The sequence below is a fragment of the Leuciscus leuciscus genome, assembly GCF_965113295.1.
Source record: "Leuciscus leuciscus genome assembly, chromosome: 2".
NCBI classification, from domain to species: domain Eukaryota; kingdom Metazoa; phylum Chordata; class Actinopteri; order Cypriniformes; family Leuciscidae; genus Leuciscus; species Leuciscus leuciscus.
In genome coordinates, this window is record NC_138726.1 from 25143571 (window position 1) to 25169806 (window position 26236).

General features: G+C 39.3%; 1 protein-coding gene and 1 long non-coding RNA gene across 2 annotated transcripts in view; one reads left to right on the forward strand and one right to left on the reverse strand.

The window, feature by feature from the left end:
- Positions 1-26236, forward strand: part of col4a5 (collagen, type IV, alpha 5 (Alport syndrome)) — an 82267-nt gene that overhangs the window by 4280 nt on the left and 51751 nt on the right. Inside the window, exon 2 of the mRNA XM_082162643.1 lies at positions 25476-25535. Coding sequence (XP_082018769.1) covers positions 25476-25535 — 60 coding nt within the window. The remainder of the gene's footprint in view (positions 1-25475; positions 25536-26236) is intronic.
- Positions 18513-20025, reverse strand: LOC309487646. The gene is made up of 3 exons (XR_014201899.1): positions 19967-20025; positions 19181-19262; positions 18513-18851 (listed from the first exon to the last, which is right to left on the reverse strand). It is a non-coding gene; the product is annotated as an uncharacterized lncRNA (long non-coding RNA).

The window sequence follows — 26236 nt, forward strand, 5'->3', positions numbered from 1 at the left end:
GTCCATACACTGTGCAGGTCAAGGTGTATGAACATGTATGGGTGTGTGTGGCGTCAGTTTGTGTTCTCCATCAGATATGATGTGTGTGTGTGTGTGTGTGTGTGTGTGTGTGTGTGAATGAGTGCACTCTATACATGCCGGGATGTGTGTGTCTATACTGGTATATACATACAAGGGGTATGCACATACATGTTGTTGTGCCTTTGCACATATCTGTGTGTGCGTGTGTAATAGAATCCACCAAAACCCCTCGAGTCACAATTGATGAAGCACCTCAGCTCTCAAAAAAAGCAGACTTAGAGAAACAAACACACCCATGAATTTAACACAAACATCAGCAATCTGTGTTCACAGCCATAACATCCATTCAGAGCAGAGATATCCACCCAGAGTACCCGGTTTTTGTTGCAGTCTCATGCCAGGATAAGCGGACCGAGGTGGGGGTTGGCAGCTCGTGATAGTTCTTTCTCTCCTGGAGGACAAGCAAATTCCAGTCTTATCTCACCTGCAGGAGAGAGAGAGGGTCACGAGATGCACACAAGCAGCCATGCAAGAATCTTTTTTCAAAACAGGCCCACAATGCTCACTGTGACAGCTCACTCTAAAAAAGTAGACATAGTCTTTATTGGATTTCTATAGCTTCGAAAGTTAAGAGGCCAGTATCAAGATTGCATTCAAGTGTCTGAATGCATGTGAGAGGAGATGTCCTGTAAGACTCACCTGGTGTGTTTATTACTTCATGCCCAGGCCCTTTAATATTCTTTAATATCTCCTAATACAATTCTCAGTTAAATTTCAATATTTTTCTGTTGACTTTGACACAGATGTTTCTCCAAACTTTTAAGGAGAATTAAAATTGACAGAAATTACATAATGGTTGTCTTATGGTAAGCATAGGAATATAAATATGGATAGTATAGCTCAGATCATTTGAGTTTGAAAGATACTTTGCTAGATATTTTTTAGCACAGTTAAAGATATTAAAGTCCAACTGAAATCAAAATGGACCCTATTTACTTTGTTAGAGCATATTACTAGTCTTGTGGTGAACAATTAATCCGTGCAAGTTAAAACACAGAACAAATTTTTGGAGCTTCGTAATCTTTAATCAAAATCTGAAAATGCCCCTCCCCTCTGCATTGGAGGACCTTCCCTGATGACGTAGGTTTGACGGCTTGGTTTGGGAAACGCTTAACCACTCCCCTCAAACCGTTAGTCTGCAATGAGCGAGAGATGGAGAGGAGGAGCGCTAGAGTAAAACCCTGCCCTCTGTTCAATATTCCTTTTCACTGGGAAATACGTCACAGCACTGGAGAAAAGTCGTTTGCAACTTCCGGTTCACGCGGACTTTAAGTGTTTACATGCACTTTAAAAGTTCCGTTTCTCTCAGACTAAAACAATAATTTGTTAAAAGTATTAAAACAACAATAATTTGTTAAAAGTGTTAAAATTGTTCAATTATTTCAAATTAATTTTTGAAACATAATGTTATTGGCAACGCTTTAGTCCAACTGAACCTTGCAGATTTTGTGACGTTAATCTAACGGACCTATACTACACTGCTATCAAATGTTTGGGGATTTCTTTTTCATAAATTAATAGTTTTAGTCAGAACTGGTTGCATTAAATTGCTCAAAAGTGACAGTAGTGACTTTTACATTGTTACTAATGATTTCTATTTCAAATAAATGCTGTTCTTTTGAACTTTCGAATGATCAGAGAATCCTGAAGTAATCAGATAATCAGAAGTGTTTCTTGAGCACCAAATCAACATATTAGAATGATTTCTGATTGACCGTGACACTGGAGTAATGGTTGTTGAAAATTCAGCCATCGCTTGAATAAACTGCATTAAAAAAAATTTTTTTTTTAAAATGGATATTTAAAATTGTGGTGATATTTCACAAATAAATGCAGCCTTGGTGTGCATAAAAGACTTCTTTGAAAAAAAAAAAAAAAAATCATACTGACGCCAAAATGTCTTGAAATATGATAGCAGATTAGATTATAGCCTACTTGAGATTCACTACTCAAATTTTAGTTTTTAACTGCACATGCAAATATATTTATTGAAAAGACATTGTATCAATCTCAAGAGAAGAAACATAATGAGATGTTTTCTCAGGAGAAACATCAGAGAAGGTCAGAGACTTGAGCAAAATCTCCATTTGCTCTCCAGGAAAACTATTGAGATATTGCAAAGATCTGATTTTTTATATATATTTTTCCTTTGGGTTCAGAATATAGTGGCACATATTAGCATGTGATCTTAACTGCTACTGTATAACTATTAGGCTACCAGTTGAAGGCCTAGTAAGTGGTAGATTAGATGGTATGTGTGTGCTGTTGGGGGATTATATTTACAATGTGCTGTGAAAGAGATGCAAATACCATTTAGAATTAGCGGGACAGTGATCCTCCTCTCACACCCAATCTCTGTTTCCCCCACTGCCTCACTCCCACAGTGGTTAAACCCTAAGTAAACTGACAAATAGGGTATTTTTCGGGTGGTGGTTCATTTACGCCACACATACAAACACATGCACACGCATTGTGTTTGGTGAAGACATGCAGAGGTCCTCAAACTGTGAAAGAATGGTGAGAGAGGAGATACCTGGACAGTCCGAAGTAGAGACAGTATGTACTGCCGTATATCTGTTCATCTCAGTCTGAGACTGAGTCTGAGGCACAGGCATGTTGTAGTTACGTCAGAGTATGAATGGGAGGGAGAGAACATCTGTGGTTGCTCCAGACATCACCCACATTATCATCCTTCTTGTTTGATAGGCGAGTTCAGCAAGCAACAACAAACAGTGAAGATCTAAGTTCTAAGAGCTGAGGATATAGGTTTCATAGTTTTGAGGTTTTTCATCATTTAATAGGAATATTTCACACAGTACTAGTAATATACTAGCTCCTACAAAATAACCCCAATCATTTATGATTAATTCTTTACAAATAGAGCTATTCAAATCATCTGGTGAAATTGTTTTCATATCGCAATGTATATCGCAGAAAAACAAAATATCGCAATGTCAGTTTTTTCCAATATCGTGCTGCCCTATTATATTCTTTGATTAAAGGAACCGTATGTAAGAAATGTATTTCAATGAATCATAAAATGGCCCTGATATGTCACTAGACATTTAAGGGGTCATATAATGGTACATGCACTTTTACAAGTTGATTGTACTGAAATGTGTGTTGGCAGTGCCTGTACACAACCATCATAAAATGATAGAAATCCATCCAGTGGTTTTTTTTAAATCTTCTTATACGTTTCCCCCCATCTCAAATCAAGCTGTTCGATATTGTGATGTCACAAAATCGACGCCCCTCCCACAATTGCTGATTGACAGGAGCGTTTCAACACAGACCCGCCCTTGCTCGTGAGCGAGCTGTCAATCATAGCCCGCGCAGACCGGCGCACCGCGGTCATTGTTGATAGCTGGAGCACTGTCTGTCTATGAGCAGAATGGTGGTGTTCTGTTCTTCGGTGCAATAACGAACACAGCAGTCATATTGATGTTCCTAAATCCGAACCGCTGAAGACGCAGTGGCTGAGTTTTTTTTCGAAGGGAATATTACTCACGATCAACGTCAATGCTTTCATGTTTGTGAGCGTGAATCATTTCACACACCAGACTGATTTATAAACTAGGTCAGTATAAAGCTGGATTTGCTAAGAAGCTGCTCCTGAAAAAAGGATCGGTACCAACTATTCGTGTTCCTGCTGCACCTCCAGAAAAAGAAGTGAGTGTAACATTTTATTAACCTTTATATTAATATTTATATTAATCTTTGCAAATCGCTTGCACGCTTCACAATGAATGTGGCTGTTTACACTCAGGGTACATTACGGCATGTTTTCTATGTACGACGTTCTCGATATAATTCATAATCCCACGTTTATAATGAACAACGCGTTATGGTTATTGTGTTAGAAACGGTGTAAGCACAGAACAGAGGGGCGGGGTGAGCAAAGCTCATTATCATTTAAAGACACATGCACTTAAACAGCGTGCTGAAAACAGAGCTGTTTTTGACCAGGTAAAATGAGTGTTTTCTTACAATACTAATGAGAATTTTTAATTAAAGTATATTACAAACTTTTAATTTAGACCCTAAAGAATCATATTAGCTTGTACAAAAATGGCATTATATGACCCCTTTAAGAAATCATGTTCATTTCAAATACTTACAGTATATCACTGACAACAGTGATATAACATCAATAAGACTATTTAACTATTTAACTATAACATCAATAAGACTATTTAAAATAACATTTGCTCGCCATCTAATGGACAGGTATATCTGTGACCACTGAGATGGCTTCATGGCCTCCTCCTGATGCTCATTCTCTTGGTTTGTGTGTTTGTTGCTGTCTTGTCTAGGAGTTTTTGTTGTGTACCGTATTTTCCGGACTATAAGTCGCACTTTTTTTCATATTTTGGCTGGTCCTGCGACTTATATTCAGGTGCGACTTATATATCAAAATTAATTCAGACTGAGATGAACCAAGAGAAAACATTACCGTCTACAGCCGCGAGAGGGCGCTCTAGTTGGCGGAGTTGTTCAAAAGCGACACCAAGGCTGAAGAAAATGATGTGGAATGAGATTGCGGGAGCTTGGTGAACTTGTTTACTGGTAACTTGCTTGTTGGACTCGCTGGCTTATGTTAATTTAGCCTATTCAGCCTCCCAGGCATATGTTCTTTATGCTATTGTGTAGCTGAATAACTGTTAATGTGTTGCGTTAACATACCGGACACCTATTCAGCCTGTTGTTCTGTGTAGTTGAATAACTTGCCTTTCCAGATTAAATGTCTGTTCTTGGTCTTGGATTTTGTGAAATAAATTTCTAAATAAATGCGACTTATAGTCCAGTGCGACTTATATATGTTTTTTTCCTCTTCATGACGCATTTTTTGACTGATGCGACTTATACTCCGAAGCGACTTATAGTCCGGAAAATACGGTATGTGGTATTTATGTTCTGCAGAGCAGGAACCTGCTGCAAATCAGTTTTATACTGAGTCAGGCCCGATTGTCTTTAATCTTTTCCTGTTTAAAAATTAAAATTAAAATAAATAAATAAATAAATAAATAAATAAATAAAATAAATAAACAGTAGTCTGGCCAGGATATTGTCATTTAAAAGTGAAGTTGCAGCCCTCAACTGATGTTGATGTTGTCATGTTGTGTTTTGGCCTGATGCTCCACCCTCCACCTATCTACCAATCACAAAGTCAGTAGTGTTTCGGCATCCGGGTTGCCAGCTCTGCTCTAGTTACCACAGCTGCAGCTACAAACGTGTCGGATAAAAAATGTCTAAAGTTATGAAACCTAAAAGACCCCGTTATGAATCCAAAATACGTCGTGACAAAGTCCGAAATAAACGTACTGTGTAGGACTCGTCACTTGCCATTGGAAGCTCCTTGTAGCAGCCTACGTTCCTGCTGGATCCTGCAGCCTAACTGGCAACCTCGAGTCAGGGGGGAGGGGGAGGGGATACACCGCTCTACAGTCATTTGAAAGTGATTGCAGTACCAGTTTTGGCCACAATCTTACATACGGTTCCTTTAATATTTTCTGTTGAAGTATTTAATGCAGTTAATGCTACATAATTTTTTTCCCTTCCTGAAGTAGCTATGCTAATGTCTCCCCACATCATTTTGCTAGCTTTACAGTGTAATATAGCGACAATATACCGGTAGACGCGATTAATATATTATTAGACGCGGTAGAGATTTTGGACAATCGTCTCTATCTCGGTTACGCTCATGTGACGTTGCTGACGTGTGACAGTGACCGTTGGGCGACAGAATGTGGGCGTGTCAAGCAACGTGAGACACGCAACAAAAGTTCCGAAATTTCAACTTTATGCAAATGAGAAGCGAATTTCGCGAGCGACAACCAATAGTAGGGACTGTCAGTGGAGCTCACGTCACCCACCGTCTCGAGTCTCGACTGCAGGCAAGACAGAACAGAGTTCCGGAGTGATTTGATTCACTGTTTTATATGATTTGACTGTAACCACATACAGTATCATGTATCACAGTAACATGAACATGATGAATAAGACATGTGGCTTTCCATGTACAGCTATTATCACTTCGGGTGTACTCACTTTTGTTGCCAGCTATTTTGACAATAATGGCCGTATGTTGAGTTATTTTCAGAGGACAGTAATTATATACTTCTATACAAGCAGCACATTGACTACACTAAAATACATCCAAGTTTCATTTCTATAGCATTGTCCCTTGAGTAGATATACTCAAATGTTTGCTAAAATGTGAGGGGTGTACTCACTTTTGTGAGATACTGTACATGGATATACCGTAATAAAATGATGCATGGAAAACAAACTGTCGACAGTCTTAGTGAGTTTGATTCATGCATTGATAGTTTGTGTGTTGTAATTGTATGATGCAAGTTTAGCACTGCTGCAGTTCATTTTACAGCTTCCCCTGCATTATGTTGATTATTAGGGACAAGAAAATGGATTATTTGTCAAATTTGAATGACGTTTTAGTAACTGTTGACAGTATGAGTGAGTTTAATTTGTTAATTGATCGATCGTTAATCTAGTTAAATATTTAATGCACTGAGCACTATCACTGACAACACTCTCCAACAGCATAATATTACTTTTAAGATATTTGCAGTTTATTCAGTGGTCACCAAAACGGTTTGGTGCTACGTCAAAATATTTTTTTGTGTTCTGCAGAAGAAAGAAAGTCATACAGGTTTGTAAAAACATGTGTGTGAGAAATTGATGACAGAATTTAAATTTTTGGGTGAACTATCCCTTTATTGTAAAAGCTAATGTAAAATAGGAAGGAAACCTTCAGAGGAATATTTGGACAGTTTATAGTACGTAAGTGTTTTATTTACTGATGTTATATGCCAGATGTAAACTTGCCCCATCAGAGTGACATCAGCTATGTCTGAGGTAGAAAACCTGCTCAAGCCCATACCTGTGTTTTGATCCTTTTGAACATTTGCCAACTCCCAGTGCCCAACATTCAGGCCGCTAACCTGCATTCCTCCTTTAGCAGGATAAAGTCCACAGACTCCACATTTATCATTCTTTTAGAAAAATGTGAAGGAATACATGTGACCTGGTGTTTTATGTGCTTGTAGTTTTGTGGTGAATTTGTTTTACAGCAATTTTTACCTTGCTTTGCAAAAGTGCCATGGAGATGTTAGCAATTGTTTATTCTTTGTAAGTATTTGAGGCATGTCTGCTCTGGTACATGTGAAGTGGGAATAAAAGTGATCTAAAATCAGAAACTTAAAAAAAAACTTAAGGGACGTCTGCATTCCTGATGGATTTGATAGCAGTGTTGCCGCCTACTTGTGTAAAGTACAAATACCTGTTGGTAGAGCTACATGATTCTGGATAAATTGAGAATCACACATTTTTTTGTTAAGTAGAGATCACGATTCTCCCACAATTCTGAACAAACAAACAAAATAACATGCAGTTTACTAGAGGTTCTGACAAAACTTGCCTCCTTTTTAAAAATGTTTAATTCATTTGAAAGAATTATTTTTAAAAAATTGGTTTGAATAAATGATTCAAAGACTAGCTCATAAATACTTCACTTCAATGAATCTATTGAATGAATGATTCAGTGACAAATACATATTTTTAACACATCGCAACCTAGTGGCGTAATGATGTAATCGATACAATCGTTATTTGAAGAGTCAAGTTACTTTCAAAAGGTGATTTACTCTATTTTGATTGCTACTATAGACATTAGTTTTTATATCTGAACTATAAGCTTTTATACCAGTTCTTCTGTAATAATTTGAATATTTGTAACACAGAAATAATGATACTGTGTGTTGAAAAGACTGTTGTGTGTTGTGAAGCTGACAGACAAGTGTGTTGTGAAGCTGTTTCATACCTAAACATGACAACGGCAGATTTAAATGTTCCGGTATGATTTTGTCAAAGGTTTAATAGACAGGCGAATCATTGTCATTTAGGAATGAGATTGCATTGGTGTTTTTTTTTTTTTTTTTTTTTTTTTTTCTTGATCGAGATTGTGATCTTTTAACGATTAATCGTGCAGCTCTACCTGTTGGTAGAATGGCGCTGAATGAGGTGATTGCATTAATGGGCATGTTAATCTTAACCAAGTTTATACTAGCAAATCTGTTGAAGTGAGATATTAATGTTAATTTAATTCTAAATCCTGACTTAATTTGAGACTTAATTCTATCCTGAATATGTAGCTAAATATCTTAACAGAAATGCGTTAGCCTCAGCTTAAGACCTAGAAAATAGGCCACTCAGTGTCTATGTGTGTATGTGTCCTTTTATAAGCCAACTTGTCAACATTAGACTGACCACTGTATAGATGTCCATTCATCCATTTATTAATATTTTTCCTTAAGGGAGGAAAGGAGAGGTACCTCAGGAACAAATAAATGATGGGTGTGTGTTTGGATGGAGTGTTGGGTCGAGGATTGGCCCTGATCTAGATGTCTTCTCCCTCTTATATCTGTCATTTTATACTGTAAAACTTAGTCTGAACTGCAGTTGATGAAGTGATCTCTCATTCTTCAGTGCTATGTCTGAATACTTCTTCCAATATGCTAAAGACAGGAAATATGTTGTCTTCATACACAGATGTGTATATAATGTTTTTGTATATAATGTCTAGTGGTCACCAAGGCTTTATCAAATGTACAGTTAAAAACAGTAATATTGGGAAATATTATTACAATTTATAATAAATGCTTCCTATTTTAATATATTTTAAAGTGTAATATCTAAGTTTAAGTCGACTTGCGCCAAAAGAGTAACACTTGATGATGTATGACGTAGGATGTAGGAGTAGCGTAAGCTGGCGCCTCTCGCGGTTCAAACAAACAGGGCTGGGCAATCGTGTCATTATAATGTGCGTCAAGTGTTTAATTCTGACTTTTGAGTAGCTTTTATAAACGTGCCTTGGAAAAACATTACTGGTGGGTGGATATCTGGAGACAAAACGCCTAGGTTACGACTGTAACCTCGGTTCCCTGAAGAGGGAACGAGTGTTGCGTCGAAATTGACGCTATGGGAACGCTTTGCGTGATGATGTCTTGAAGCACATGTAAAATCAGTCCAATGGCATGGCGGAACGTCAGATGCGGGTGACGTCACGTACCAGGAAACTATAAAGCCTGAATGAAAACAGAGAGCGGCAGCTTCGTAAAGTCTGAAGTAGCAGCTGACAGGCATGAAGGAGATATGGCAAGGTGACGCAACGCTCGTTCCCTCTTCAGGGAACCGAGGTTACAGTCGTAACCGAGGCGTTCCCTTTCAAGGGAACTCGCGTTGTGTCGAAATTGACGCTATGGGAACGTCCATACCAACGCCACCATAGCTACAAGTGTCTGTCCTGTGTGAAATCATAAGAGCAGCACTAGGATGACAGGACCTGAGACCCTGGTGTAGAGTCCAGGTCCAAGGAGTAAAACCTGACAAAGGTGTGCGGTGAGGACCAGCCTGCCGCATCACACACGTCCTGGAGAGAAACTCCTGAAATAAGGGCCTTGGAGGCCGCCATACTCCTTGTAGAGTGTGACCGGACAGCCATAGGAGAAGGCTGCCCGGCCGCTTCATAAGCAAGCGAAATAGCCTCAACCACCCACTTGCTCATCCTTTGCTTAGACACTGGAGATCCCTTGTTAGGGGACCCAAAGCACACAAATAATTGATCACTTTTACGCCACAGGGCAGCTCTGTGGACATAAGCATCTAATGCCCGGACTGGGCAAAGCAAATTATTAGTCTCCTGGTCCGCATTCTGAAAGGGAGGAGGACAGAAGGCCTGCAGTATAATAGGTCTGGCCACATTAGTGGGGACCTTGGGGATATAGCCCGGTCTTGGATGCAGAAAAGCTTTCACCATGCCCGGAGCAAACTCCAAGCATGACGGGGCAACCGACAGTGCTTGGAGATCCCCTATCCTCTTAAGAGAGGAAATGGCTAGGAGGAACAGAGCTTTCAAAGTTAAGAACTTCTCGGGAACCTCCTCAATAGGCTCAAAGGGGGCCAGGGAAAGGCCTTGCAGCGCAATGGACAAATCCCATGGTGGCACCCTAGAGCGAACTGCAGGCCTCAGCCTCCAGGTGCCACGAAGGAAACGAGATACCAGAGTGTCCTTCCCCACAGACATTCCACCCAAAGGAATGTGGTAAGCACCTATGGCCGCCACATAAACCTTTAAAGTGGACGGGGTCAGACCTGCAGTGAACCGGTCCTGCAGGAACTCCAGCACTGTACCAACTGGGCAGTTAACTGGGTCCAACCGACGGTCACTACACCAAGAAGTGAATACTCTCCACTTCAGGGCATAAAGTTTCCTCGTGGAGGGAGCTCTGGACTGTAGAATGGTCTCAACAACCTCAGTTGAGAGACCTGACTCTATGAGCTGGGCCCCCTCAGAGGCCAAGCTCACAGGTTCCACAGTTCTGGCCGAGGGTGAAATATCGAGCCCTCTGCCTGGGACAGAATGTCCCTCCTGACGGGTAGCTCCAGAGGAGGCCCGTCGAGGAGCGACACAAGATCGGGAAACCATACTCTGCCCGGCCAGCGCGGGGCTATAAGAAGCAGGCAAACCCGGTCCCTGCGAACTCTCTCCAGAACTCCCGGGAGCAGAGCAACTGGGGGAAAAGCGTACAGACGTAGCCTCGGCCACGTCTGCACCATAGCATCCAGTCCCAGAGGAGCTGGATGCGTGAGGGAGAACCAAAGTGGACAGTGAGACGTCTCTCGAGACGCAAACAGATCCACTTGCGCTTGGCCAAACTCCCTCCATATCAGCTCCACCACCTCGGGGTGGAGCCTCCATTCCCCGGGCCTCAGCCCCTGTCTCGGCAGAGTGTCTGCTCCTATATTCTGGACCCCGGGGATGTAAGCTGCCCTGAGAGACAGCAACTTCCCCTGGGACCACAAGAGGATATGGCGTGCCAGATAGCATAATGGGCGCGAGCGCAAACCCCCTTGGTGATTTATATAGGCGACTACCGAAGTGTTGTCCGTATGTACTAGCACATGGTGTCCCCTGAGATCTGTGATAAAGCTCCTCAGAGCCCGGAAGACAGCTAACATTTCTAGGCGATTGATATGCCAGGAACGATGATGGTCTTCCCACAGACCTTGAGATGAGCGACCCTCCAGGATCGCTCCCCAACCCGTGAGGGAAGCATCCGTCGTTAGCAGTTTGCGACGACAAGGAGCTCCCAACACTGGGCCCTGGGACAGGAACCAAGGTTTCTTCCACATAACCAAGGCACGTAGGCATCGCCGCGTGACCTTGATTGTGCGAAATGGGTTGCCCCTCGGGGAAAACCCCCTGGTCCTGAGCCACCACTGCAGGGGCCTCATGTGCAGTAGTCCAAAAGGTATCACGTTGGAAGCTGCTGCCATGAGACCCAACAGTCTCTGGAACTGTTTGACAGTGAGTAGCTGGCCTAGCTTTACACTTTTCACAGCTGCAAGGATGGAATCTATCCATGGCGGTGACAGGCGCGCCTGCATCGACACTGAATCCCAAACCACGCCTAAGAAAGTGGTCCTCTGAAGTGGAGAAAGCACACTCTTCTTGGCATTCAGCCGTAACCCCAGCTCTTTCATATGGGCGAGAACAACATCTCGATGTTGAACCGCTATCTGATGCGAATGAGCTAAAATCAACCAATCGTCGATGTAGTTCATGATGCGAATACCCTGGAGGCGCAGTGGCGCCAGAGCTGCATCCACGCATTTGGTGAAAGTGCGGGGTGATAAAGCCAGGCCGAATGGAAGAACTCAATATTGGTATGCTTTGCCCCCGAAAGCAAACCTCAGGAACTTCCAATGACACGGACGGATGGAAATATGGAAATATGCGTCTTTGAGGTCTATCGTGACAAACCAGTCCTCGGACCTGATCTGTGGCACGATTTGTCTCAATGTTAACATTTTGAACTTGAGCTGCATGACTGACTCGTTCAGAACTCGAAGATCTAAAATGGGACGCAATCCCCCGTCCTTTTTTGGAACTATGAAGTACCGGCTGTAAAACCCGGTTTCCCTGTTGGAGGGAAGTACATATTCTATGGCCCCTTTCTCTAACAGAGTGTTTACTTCCTGTTCCATAACCAGAACCTGCTCGGGGCCCACCACTGTGGGCAGGACCCCCATAAACCGAGGAGGGCGTTTCTTGAATTGTATCTGATACCCTTTTTCCACGGTCTGCAGGACCCAATGAGAAACATTTGACAGTAGCTTCCACGCTGTCAAAGATTCTACTAGAGGTACCAGTCTCTCGAGACTGACTCCTGGGTTCTGTTGTTGTTGAGTAGTCGGTTCGTCGCCCTGTAACGGCGCACCGGCAGGGAACGACTGAACGGACTGCTCTAACACCCTCCTCAGAGCCACTACGTTTCCGGGTGGTCCTTGAGATATGTGCTCGCCGGAGACCGCTGCGCCCTGAAACACCGGAGGTGGCAGGGTTGGCAGAACAGTCCCCTGAGGGTACCGAAGGGAGATGGGCACCGTAAAAAGAGGTGTTGACCGCTGCACTTCGGGGGGGACTACCCTCATCTGTCCTGAGCCCTCGGACGTCAGGACTTTTTCCCAGCAGCCTTCTTGGCGGTAATAACGGTCCGCAGATCCGTTCTACCCCTCGAAGGCTGCTGGGTTTGAGAGCGTCCTCCGTGTCCCCGTGATTTATGTGGGGGAGCACGGGAGGACACGCTCTGTTTTTGAGTTGCACGATGTTCAGTGCTCTTTTTAGATGAGTGAGGCTGCTCCCGCTCAGCAGCCTCGTGAAAAGATCGGCGGGGGAGAAGTTTTTGCAAAGCAGCTGCCTGCTTAGATGCCTCCTGAAGCTTATCAACAGCAACAGTAACAGCGTTGCCAAAGAGACCAAGCGTGGAAACTGGAGAATCTAGAAGAACATTCTTCTCTTTGTCTTTATCACTGAGGTTGAGCCACAGGTGCCTCTCAGTGGCCACCAGGGCTGCCATAGACCGCCCAATTGATTTAGCGGTCTCCTTGGTGGCCCTGAGAGACAAATCTGTGGCTCTGCGTAGTTCAGCAACAACCTCAGGACCAATTCCCCCCCCCCCCCCCTCATCCAAATCACTCAATAATTCAGCCTGATAAGCCTGCAGCAGTGACATAGTATGAAGACACGCTGCAGCCTGACCAGAAGCTGAATAAGCCTTGCCCACCAGAGAAGAAATCACTCTGAGGGGCTTATTAGGCAACTGCGGAGCTTTCAGGGAAGATGCCGTCGCTGGAGAGAGATAGCTCGCAAGCGTCTCTTCCACCTTCGGCATCTCCCCATAACCATGCTCTTTATACCCAGATATAGTGGAATAATTCATGGTTTGTGAATTAAAAACTCTATAAGAAACTGGTCTCTCCCACGATCTCGACACCTCAGTGTGGAGATCGGGGAAAAAACGGCAGATTTCGGCGTTGTGGTTGTGCACGTGAGGGCAGGAAGCGTTCGTCAAGTTTACTTTTTGAACGAACGTCCTGTTTATCAGATGGCCACTCAATACATAACCTATCAACTGCTCTTGTCACTACATCCAGCAATTCTTCAAATGCATGAGACTGAGGTGGGGCTTCCTCAGACTCGGCATCAACACTAACAACATCCAGTTCCTCAGAACTGGACAATTGCAGTGTTTGTTCTATCATCGGGGCGGAAGAAACCGCCGCGCGTGTTTCCGAACCCTGATGACAGACATCGGGTCTATCAGGTAAGGGCTGAGATAGGGCAGAGCCCGTCTCAGACCCCGCTGATAGATCCATTTGCGAACCCCAGGACTGAGATCGTCGCTGTGCCTCGGCAGGAGCGGGACCCAAGCCCTGGGGAACACGAGCTTCCCGGAAGAAACTCAGCCGGGATCGGAGTGAGCGCATGGACAGCGCCTCGCAATGCACACAGCCAGCACCCTCGAGTGCTGACTGGGCATGCTCCTCTCCCAAACAAACAATACACAGAACGTGAGTGTCCCTACCCGTAATAAAACACGGGGCAGGGATGCACACACATTCTGAACTGATCGCTGGACATAATGGGTGACAAACAACAGTAAATAGACAGAGACAGATTTCACATCAAGCGCTACTGAAGACACAGAAGCTGCCGCTCTCTGTTTTCATTCAGGCTTTATAGTTTCCTGGTACGTGACGTCACCCGCATCTGACGTTCCGCCACGCCATTGGACTGATTTTACATGTGCTTCAAGACATCATCACGCAAAGCGTTCCCATAGCGTCAATTTCGACGCAACGCGAGTTCCCTTGAAAGGGAACAATGGCATTGACATAATTTAAGATATGTCAGTGCAAGTTACTTTAAAACAACTCAAACATGCATTTTAGTCTGGGACTAGTTTAAGCCTTGTCTGTGAAACAGAAGGCAGAAGTAGTTAAATTACAGAAAAATGAAGAGTAATCCTTTACTTTGCTTTTTCAAGGGAAAAGTAAATAAATAACAGTAATGAATTAGGCCTACTTAGTAATCCATTACACCCAACACAGTTTGTGATCAACTTAATATATCCTTTCTGAATTAAAGTATACATTTGTTTAATAAAAAAAATGTTTGAGCCATATTATGTTATAATTTTGCATATAGTCTGTGTTTGAAACAAACTCTCTATAAACATTATTTTTTGTGTCGAATTAGTCACTCTAGTGTGGTGTCATGGCCTTTGATTCATATTTTACACATTGCTTTAGAATTAAAGTATCAAGTTTAAACTTGCAATTACACCACACTAACATTGACCTCTAATATAACCTAAGGTATCTGTTCTTGTTCCGAAGTTGACACACTATTGAAATCTGTCTGAATGAGCCGCAGTGTTATTGTACGAGTGAAGAAGCATTTCATCCAGGCCATTAAGATGGGAGTGAGACAATCTGTGCGAGACAGACATTGTAATATCCAAGTGTCTAGCCTGCTTTAAAACAAGGTTGTAATTATATAGCTTTTGTCAGATAGGGATGTGTGTGCATGCTTCTTCAATGTCTTTTTGAACAATTGAGCAGGAATAGATCTTGTTTCAACACGAATTAGTCTCACATCTTTAGAGAACCAGAGTCATGTGCTCCTTCCCTAAACAGCAAACCTATTTACTTTCCATGTCATACACACCCTTGCTTTTCAACACTTGGGTCTTCCTCAGCTCCCCATTTTCTTTGCCTCTTGTTCTCTCCCATCTGCTTCTGCTATTAGTGGTGAATGGAGGCAGTAGTGGCTCCCCTGTGTTTCGCTGTGTGCATGTTCATGTAAAGAGCAGCTAATGTTTGCCCTGTTTCCAGTAAACAGTAAATCAGATGAGGCTTTAGATCTCAAAAACATATCTGTTTAGATTAGAGGGGGGGAAAGGAAATTCAGTTATTACCTTTGTCGTCCTCTAGATTTATAGTTCATGGGATTTCTGATCATGCATTGTTTTGTTTTTATTTTGTGAATGTGGATATTTGCAAGTTAGTAATTGCAGAGTAAGTATACAAATTTACTGCAATATTTAATTGTGTTTTCCCTGGCCCATGCTCTGGCATCCGTGGCATTTCATCATCTATCCTCCTCTATCCTTGTGACAACACAGGATTTTTTTAGAAGGCTTTGACTATGGAAGAGAAAAAATCATCTTCAAAACAGTCAAAGTCAAAATATCCTCTTAGCCTTGGTGAGCATAAGGGACTTCTTTCAAAAACAGTAATAAAAACGTACCAACCTCAAACTTTTGAAATGTATAGTGCATCCCAAAATGCCCCCAAAAATTCCCGAAAGCATCTAGATCTAAGCTATTGCCTCAAACTGCTTTATGACAAAAACTTCAAGAGTGCTTAATTCATTTGAACCCTGCAGTTTTAGATTCATATGCAGGCTGGGTATGGCATGCAGGTTTGAACACGCTCTGTGGGGGATAGAATTAGATCTCCAGATTATAGTTCAGGTGAGAACTTGTCTCACATTTATTGGAGTGCCAGTCCACGTCCAGTACTTCTCTGCTGTGATCCCCACTCTGCGAACGTCATTGTAATTTTTGTTTTTCTTTTTATAGTTGCTCTGATATTACAAATGAAAGCTGATTCCAGAGGAGCTGTTTATATTGCAGTCTAGAACTGTTGACCCTTACTGTTAGTATATACATCAGCCCTCTTTCTAGCTTCCTCTAGTGGTGAAGGGAGGGACTCCATGCTTTATGAGCCCAGCTGCTGTTGCATAAACTGCTTTATACTGATCTGCAAATATTTAGAGAGAATGCTGTTTGTACCAAAATCACATTCGGAGCACCTGGACATGTTGACATTTGTTTCGTTTTAAACAAGTGCAGATTAGGTGGATAGTTTCTGCAAATATTGTGCCTTCTCAGACATTTTTACTGCTTGCTTGATAGGAGAAATATGTCGATTTCACTTTCTCTTGGGAAATGTGTGTGTTTTGAGAATTTGATAAGAGTTTTATCAGTTGGGTTAGTGAATTGGACACAGATGTCCAGCAATTCATAGAAAGTCAGAAATTGTGAAAGGATAGTTCACCCCAAAATGAAAAATGTACATTTACCTCAAGTTGTTCCAAACCTTTATGAGTTTCTTTCTTCTGCTGAACACAAAATAAGTTATTTTGAAGAACATTGGTAACATATTACAGTTGTTGGTCCCCATTGACTTCCATAGTATGGGGAGCAAATACTATGGAAGTCATTGGGGACTGTTTGGTTACCGTATTCTTCAAAATATCTTCGTTTGTGTTCAGCAGAAGAAAGAAACTCATACAGGTTTGGAACAACTTGAGGGGGAGTAAATGATGACTGATTTTTCATTTTTGGGTGAACTATCACTTTAATGTCTGATTTCATGAATGTGTGTTTTAGATGTGAACAGTATTGATACTTGTAACTGTGACTAGATGACAAGCATCCTCATTTTGAATTCAGTAACCAGACTTGTTTTGGTTGATGCATTCCAGATTAGGTGTTGAAGTAATTACCATGACTCAAGAGCCTCCCCTGCTGTCTGAGAACCTTCCAAACCCATACTTACAGTCCCAGTCCCGCGGTCTTTCTGTGTCACTCTGTGAGAGATGTATTTTCCCTCCTTATCAGGAGCACTTATGCATACTGTTTTGATTCTAGCCCACCAGACAAGAGATGCACAATGCAACAACATCACTCCCTGATTTCACCATTCAGGAACTGTTAAGATATGGTGTTGTTCCATGATAAGATAACTTACTTGATGAGATAACTAGACTGACCCACCAGTAGTGGATTTTTATGGCAGATACTAATACCAAGTGTCTGATTTCCAGAACATATTCTTAATTATTTTTACTAATAATTAAATAATTAAACAACAAAAATACAGCAATGAATATTATTATTATTATTATTATTATTACACTTACTAAGCATGAAAGTTTGACTATCTGTAAAAATATACTGGTCAAACTGATTGGTATTGGTAACTTCTGGGTTTTCCTTGCAGTCCTGGGAACAAGCTTCATTTTATTGTTCAGGTAAAAGTCAAGCTCCTCATTGAGTAGGAGACTTGTTGAGTTTGTTGTCATTTTTTGGCAATAAGATATCTTCTGAGATTATACTTTGATAAACAGCCCTGTACGTTTTTTTTCTTCACCCGCAAGGTGTAAAAACTCACTACACAATTCACTCTGCCTCAACTGGTTAATTGGTAGAGGTTGAAGGTCATTCTTTTCTTAACTCCACAGGAATAGGAATAAAAAAAAATCCAGGGATGAACCGATGCAAGACATCAGAGAGAGGTGGTTTCTGCTCCATTAGATTTGAAAGAGTTGTAAAACATGTTTTAGAAGAGATTCTTATGGGCCTTGAAATCATGAAAATCCAGCAGTGAGTGTGGAAAAGGAATGCAGTGAAATGTGTTATTCTTACTGTTTATGCACTGAAAAAATATTTTCATTCATCCAATTAAAAAAGTTTAGGGTAATGGTTCACATCTATATTTTATAACTTGAGCCAATGAAAAATAAATAACTTGCCCTTACCAATATTTTCTATGTCTATGAAAACTAAGGGGTGGTGTGGCGCAATGGATAAGACACATGCCTTTGGTGTGAGAGACCCGGGTTCGAATCCACTGTGAGACACCAATGTGTCCCTGAGCAAGACACTTAACCCCTAGTTGCTCCAGAGGCGTGCGACCTCTGACATATATATAGCAATTGTAAGTCGCTTTGTATAAAAGCGTCAGCTAAATGAATAAATGTAAATGTAAATGTAAACTATTTTATAAAACTTGGCACAAAGCATATTTTTCTTGTTGAAAAAAATCAATTAATTTAAATTCTATTTTTGATCTAAACAAAAATATATAGATTTAATCAAAACAAAAATTCTCATTTAATAAATATGTATTAGAAATTATTTGTTTTCTCCAATTAAATAGATATTGATTTAATAATACAATTATTTCTAATTTTTAAAAATACAAGTTAATAGAAATTATTTATTTTAAACAAACAAAAAGATATGGATTCAATAAAACATATTTCCCATTAAGGAACATTAATTAATCTTGTCCAAAATCAAATAAAAAAGACACATAATTTTCATTAAATCGATATTTATTAAATTATTATATACATTACTTCCACACATCCACAATTTCGTGTCAGATTTTCAACTTTTTCAACATTTGCGACAGACAGCAAGTCCCTCAGAACCTCTTGACCCTCAAGTATGATTCCAATGTTTGTGGGTATACAGCTTGTGCATCTCTGATGACAAAGATTTCCATGGTTTCTTCTGAAGAGTGTTTTCAGCCTCTTCCTTCTCCAACACCTGGAAAAGAATTTAGGAAGGAGAAAAGAAAAAGAAAAAAAGAATAAGGAATCGATACAGCTTGGGTTTCCCCCCAAATTAGTTTACATAATACTAATACTTCTAACTAATTATAAAATTTACTCCAATTTGTTGTTGACATATAAATATAAGTTGCACAAACTTTCCAGCACATGGGACTCTGATTTTAGCTGAAAGTAATTGTTTCTATATTTGAAATTAGCCTTCAGACTGTTATCAGACATATATCTGAACATAGTCTTATGGCTAATTTTGAAGTGGACAGCCATATCTAGCATTTTCACATCTCTAAAGTAATCTTTCCTTACCAGGAAATCTTTGATGAGGTCCTCCACTGTTTCTCCCATATGGATGAGATATTTCAGTGCTCTTTGTATCGGTGTCAGTATCCTGCATCAAGATAGTACAAATTTGGCATGAGGGTACATTATGGTCAACAAACTTTAGCACAATATACGTTATCAGTTGATATAATAATTATTATAATATATGATTCAATAGTGTGTCAATCCTATTACTAACGCCACGAAAAAATGTCTGCCCCCCCCAGTGTCCTCTAGCTGCTACTACACTTTTTTGAAAACCAACCGACATCAACCGATTGGCGCCAATGCAGCAATACTTCTATGCATACAATCCATAATTAAATGACCATTGTGAGTGTCGACAGTCATACGTGTTAGATAACGTTACCATTAATCACAAGTGAACGTCAGTCCTTTTACATGTAAGTTAACTTCAGCTCCTTAATTGTTGATCAGGTTTCTATGGTTTTAACCAGAGAACGTCGTTCTTATGACGCTGCATCGAGATAACGTTATGTTCAATGATTAAACGTTCACGTTAATTACCATTGTAAAATCAAAATAAGCCAGGGGTAAACGTATATGTTCCCTTTTGTAATCGGTCAGGAATTGATTAACGTCGACACATTAACGTTAACTTGCCAAGTGTAAACTAAGCTAGCTAACACATTTTTAAACTAACGTAAGTTACATAACGATATCTAACAGATAAATTCGGCAGAGCAACATGTCTTGTACAGGCTTCTAAATATACAGCAGCACATTTAAATGGTTGTTTGTTTCACTTACTTCAGTTTATCCGCGATGAAATCTGATTCTCTCTGGAGCAGCAAAGTGATCCACGGAACGAAGAAGAGCGGTTACAGCGGTCAGCTGACGTTGTCGTCGAGAAGATTTGTGTTTAAAGCAGCACTCAGTAGCTTCGGGACTTCTTCGCTGTATTCTCGCTTTTTGCTCGCAGGTTTCTCTCTAGAGCTCCCCCCACAGCTTCGGAATAGATATTTGACAACACTGTCGTAAAAACTCGTTGGTGATTCTCAGACACCAGAGGCTATAGATCAACGACATCAAAGTAGATGGGACGTTCTTTAAAACGTCTTCTTCATTCGGGTTCGGACAGCGTGAGGGAGCGCAATAATGACAGCATTTTAGCAGATTTCTTTTGGCCGTAAAGCAATTGTTTACATCGCGAGACCTGATATCACGCGAGACTAACTGATGCAGCGGCCGGCGGCCCGCCGGCTCAAAGTTGCAAGTGCGTATTTTCTGCTCACGGGCACCAGGGGGGTGCGAAACGACCACCATTCAACCCGAAACAAGTAATATAACCATTCCAATGACTCCGAAGCTGTTCAGTTAAGGTAAAACAAGTTACTTAGTTCACCTTTAATGCCCATGCGCAATCCTGTGTGTAACCTTGAAATTGTACATTCGTCGAAACAAATATTTCTTATTTGAGCTCTTAATGAAAAATATTTATATTTAACTATGTTTTGAACGAAAAAAATATTATTTGAAAAATAAAACAAATAATGGTAAACTGAATTGAAAGACAAATTATTAATTGGATGAAGTACTGCTTGAAAACCTTTTTACAGTGTGGCTGAATGGTGCCTGGAGGGGGAAAAATAGTGTTTCAGTGTGTTTATGTCAAAAAGTGTGAGAACTGAGGACCATTTCAATGAATTGAACGTTAAAAGGTGATTCAAAATGTCAAAGCACCTAAAATGCAAACTTTACCTATTTAGTTTCAACTTAGAATGTTTATGTTTAAAAACTAGTGTAAGAGAACGTGTGTGTGTGTGTGTGTGTGTGTGTGTGTGTGTGTGTGTGTGTGTGTGTGTGTGTGTGTGTGTGTGTGCGTGTGGTAAACCCTACATTATGGGTGGTATCACCACAAAGATGGCAATATCCAAAATCACTGTCCATGTGGGGACATATTTTGGTCCCCATGGAAAACAGCTTATATACTTAAGTAATGTTTAAAATGTAAAAATGCATAAAGTTTTCTGTGATGAGTATAGGGCTAGGGTTAGGGGATAAAATGTACAGTTTGTACAGTATAAAAATCATTATGTCTATGGAATGTCCCCATAAAACATGAAAACACAACATACCTCTCTATACATCACCTCTTTTTCCTGTCATTAACAGTTTATGCTACTCCCGAATTTATCATTTACATACCCATTTGTGCTGTATGAACGTGTCTGTATATGTGCGTGTGAGTGTTTGATTGGGCCATTCAGACACACACATTATTTGTGGTCTGCTGCCACTTAGTTCTGTCTGCTCCCAGCATTCATTTGCCCTCAGGCCATCTTTCACTAGGGGTCAGTTAATCCACCGAGCCCTAGACTGGAATTTGCATTTTGCTTCAATGGATGAATTGTTGTACTGCTTAATATTCTCCACTGGGTGGCCCTGTTCAAACTCTGTTCTCTAAACATACAAAAACATCTGTCAACACCTGCATGGATATCTATTAGCAAAAATAGATTTTCTCAACTTTTCCAGTTACTGGCTAATATTGTTGGCTCATGCATGATACACTACTATTCAAAAGTATGGGGCGTGTAAGATTAAAATAATAATAAAAAAAAAATTATACTTTTATTCACCAAGGATGCATTAATTAAATTGATCAAACCTGTTGTGAAGTGCAAAGTCTATATGTAACGTAATATGTGATAATAAATTATATGAAAAAAATGAATTATACACTACTGCTTTGTGGTCAGTATAATTAAAGAAATGTATACTTTTACTCAGCAAGGATCGATTAAGTTGATCACAAATGGCAGCAAAGACTTTTATTTTGTTTAAAAAATCTATTTCAAATAAATACTGCTGTTTTTAAACTTTCTATTCATCACAGAATCCTGTAAAAATGTTTGACAGCTTCCACAAAAATATAAAGCAGCACATCTCTTTTATGTGAAAATTATAAGAAACGTTTCTTGTGCAGCAGCAAATCATCATATTCAAGCGTATTCATATAAGCAGCTAATCAGCTTATTAGAATGATTTCTGAAGGATTGTGTGACACTGAAGACTTGAGGAATGATGCTGAAAATTCAGCTTTGCCGTCACAGGAATAGAATACCATTCAAATGTAAAACAGTTATTTTAAATTGTAATATTTCACAATATCACTGTATTTTTGATCAAATAATGGAGCCTTGGTACAAATAAGAGACTTCTATTAATAATGTAGATATATATTTTTTTCCAAACCCAAAGTTTTGACCTAAATTGTGTTTTTGTGCATATATAACAGTCAGAATTATTACACTATATATTATACTATATGCAGATTTTTTTTAATTTTTTTTTTAGTTGTATAAAGTTTGGGGACATCTCTCTTAATAAAAAAAGTATAAAATTGTTTTTCTGCTTTCTTATAATTAAATAGCTTTATATAAAACAGTCAAATAAACTGTCCATCATGCTGGTGCATCTATCAATACATTCTTTTTTGCCATTGTGAAGATGTTCGTGAGTATTTGATATTGAATACTTAAAAAGGGACAGTTCATCCTTTACTCACCTTCAAGTTGTTCCAAACCTGTATGAATGTCTGTCTTCCACTGAACACAAAATAAGTTATTTTGAAGAATGTAGATAACCAAACAGTTGATGGACTCCTTTGACTCCTTTTTTTCTCCATACTTTGGAAGTCAAATAACTTATTTTGTGTTCAGTGGTAGAAAGAAATTCATACAGGTTTGGAACAACTTGAGGGTGAGTAAATGACGACAGATTTTTCCTTTTTGGGGGAACTATCACTTTAAAATTGTACATGTCTTGTAATGTGACATGTTATATCTAAAATTATTTTAAACAGTATTTTATTTACACTTTTCGTCATACCTTCCTATATATACACATCCATATACCTAAAGTCTTGATGTTGAAAATAGAAGTTCAAAGATACTGTAAGTGATGTGTCAACTGCCCTCAAGTATGAAGTGCATTGAACATTCATTGCCCACAGATCATCTCCTCCTTTAATTCACATGACTCTTTTTCAATAGCAGAATGACTGAGTCAAAAAGGTGTGCTTGTTTTAATTGGTCTCTGTCTGCTTTTTCTGCAGGTCTTGAGATGCTCTGCCAAAAGATTAATACCGTATTTTAATAAGCCCCTGTTAAATGTCCATTGGGTGTGCTTTTGATTCTGATTTGACTTTGATTTATATTGTGTTTGATTCAGGGATTCCTTGATCTAAAATATCGAAGTCTCTTTAGTGTATTCAGCTGGGTGCTTTATAATGTGATGCTCAGTGTTGTCGATTTCAATATGCATGCATTGTTTAGGAATGTTAAATCAAACTCTGTTCCTCTACTGACACCTGTCAGCCAGATCAATACATTGTGTGTGAAAGGTTAACCGTATATATATATATAACATTGCTGACCTAAGCAAAATGCCAGGAGCCAGGAGACTCACTCGGCTCGTCTGTTTTGAGCTCTAAAACGCCGGACTGCTGTTCTCTTTGTGCACTCAAACATGTAGCCGACATTTTCTTTGTAGCTTTTGCTAGTGTAGTTCGCTATGTAAAGTTGCTTAGGACATTTTCATAAGTCTCTGGTCTCATATCAAAGAGTCCTCTTCACACAATCTCACAAAAAGAAAGAAAAATAATAAACAGATAGTTGTACTTCTCAAAGCAGTGATCTCATTTGCAATAATAATCATTTTCAACACAGGCTGTAAAACATTGTTTGTGTCTCAAAACCTAATGAGATGCCTGACTTGAGGAACAGGAGCACACAAGACGTGAAGTCTGTCTCAAAATGTACTTTAGTAATGTTCAAAAGTTTAAGGTCGGGAAGATTTTTTCATTGGTTTAAAAGAAGCATCTTTTTTATGCTGCATTTATTTGACCAAAAATGCCATAAAACAGTACTTTTGTTAAATATTTATACAATTTTCTAATAATATTGATAGTTATTATATAATATGAATATAATATACTCTTTTTTTTATTTAGCAGTCATTATTCCAGTCTTCTGTGTCACATGATCCCTCAGAAATCATTGGTGCTCAAGAAGCATTTCTTCTTATTATTATCAATGTTGAAAACAGTTTAATATTTTGTGGAAACTGTGATGCATTATTTTCAAGATTTTTTGATGAATAGACAGTTCAAAAGAGCTGCATTTATTTGAAATAGAAATCTTTTGTAACATTATAAATGTCTTTACTCTCACTTTTGATCAGTTGAATTCATCCTTTTTTAAATAAAAGTATTTCACATTTAAAAACTTAAATTTTAAGGACGATTATTGAATTTCTTATGTTCCTGTTTGGTAATCTTGTTTTAAGAGTTAGTGGTTATTTCTAGAGAAAGCAAATAGCGCCATCTAGTGTTTGTAAGAAAAATCCCCATGTGTCTTTTATAGCACAAAAAGAAAGCAACCACAATGTACAATCAATTAATAGCTGTGCTTTAATTATCATTTATTCTGATATGCAGTGGATATCACTCATAAAGCTGTAGACATGTTTTGTATTTATTTTCCAGAGTTTCCATTTTGTAATGAGTCTTCTGCACATTTGTCTTGATATTTTTCCAACTTTAAAGAACTACATAAATTAATATTACATTTGATTAACGTTTAAAATCATGTTCACTAGTTATATCAGTTGCATAATACAAGCTATTCTGTATATTGCTGTGTCCACACCACTAGGTGGAAGTATGTCACGCAAATTCCAGTTAACACTATTGCCTCTTTTCTAACTCTGTCAGTATAATAGAAAATGAAATGTACCTTTTGCAGATTTACGGTATTCACACATATTCTATTTTCCGTGAAATGGTATTTTCCTGTGAAGGCTGTAGTCACTTGGTATTGTGGTTTACATCTGTTTGATAACATTTGTGGAAGCTTCATTATTTGTATCAGGATTGATGACTTCAGTGATCTTCTGATGATTATGAGTTGTGAAACTTCATTTAAATGGATCTTGAACAAAGAATTCATTTATGACACTGAAGTGGATTTTATAGCTAATGATCATTTCATGTGCATTCATTAACGGTCAAAAGTGTTTTATGTTTTTGAAAGAAGTATCTTATGTTCACCAAGCTTGCATTTATGTTATCAAATTATTAATTATTATTACTAACAAATTATAATTTTTTATCAAATAAATGTGGCCTTAGAGGCATAAGAGTATTCTTTAGTAAAAAAAAATCGTAATTATTACAAGCTTTTCATATTATGTATTAGTATATGTCTCCAAAATATGTGGATATGATATGAATAATTGTGTTTTGTGTCTTCAGGCGTGTCATGGCTGTGGGACTGGATCGAAGTGTGACTGCAGTGGGGTGAAAGGAGAGAAGGTGAGTGTTTATCCATAAATAAACCATAAGCTGCGTTCCATTCGTCACTGAGGATGGGATATCTGTTGAAGTTCACTTCACTTGATAAAATGTGTTGATTCGGACACTGTGCAACATCATCACATTCAGACAAAAAAAGTTTGTGGTATGATGACATAATATATTTCTTTAAATAAATCTAATAAGATTTACCATACTTTAATGTACTGTACATCCATGTGTACTATGTACATTTTTATACAAATGTTTAGTTATTATTAATTAGGCCTAATATAAATTGTCAAAGTTGAAAACACTAAACTGAGTGATAAATGTCTATTGTGATGTCTAGTATGCAACTTTTCATTAGATTTAACTCATGATGGTTGCACTGTAACGGTCTCATCTCACAACTACGTACACAAACTACACCTGGACTAAATAAACTCAATAAAAATGCTGTAGCCTCTAATAATTTTAACTGCATTTATTTTAGTCAAACTTTTTGCGTGATGTGCAATAATTGGTGGATAAATTTCCCTCTTCACTTCCTGTTAAGTGATATGATTTGCCCCTATTCCATATGTCGTTTACAGTGCCTTCTAACTGAACATGTACAATCCCTTTGGATTAGAATCTCACTGGTGGAATACCCTGTGAAGTCCACTTCATAGGGCATTTATGGTCGAATGGAACGCACCTGTAGACTGATGTCCATAGGC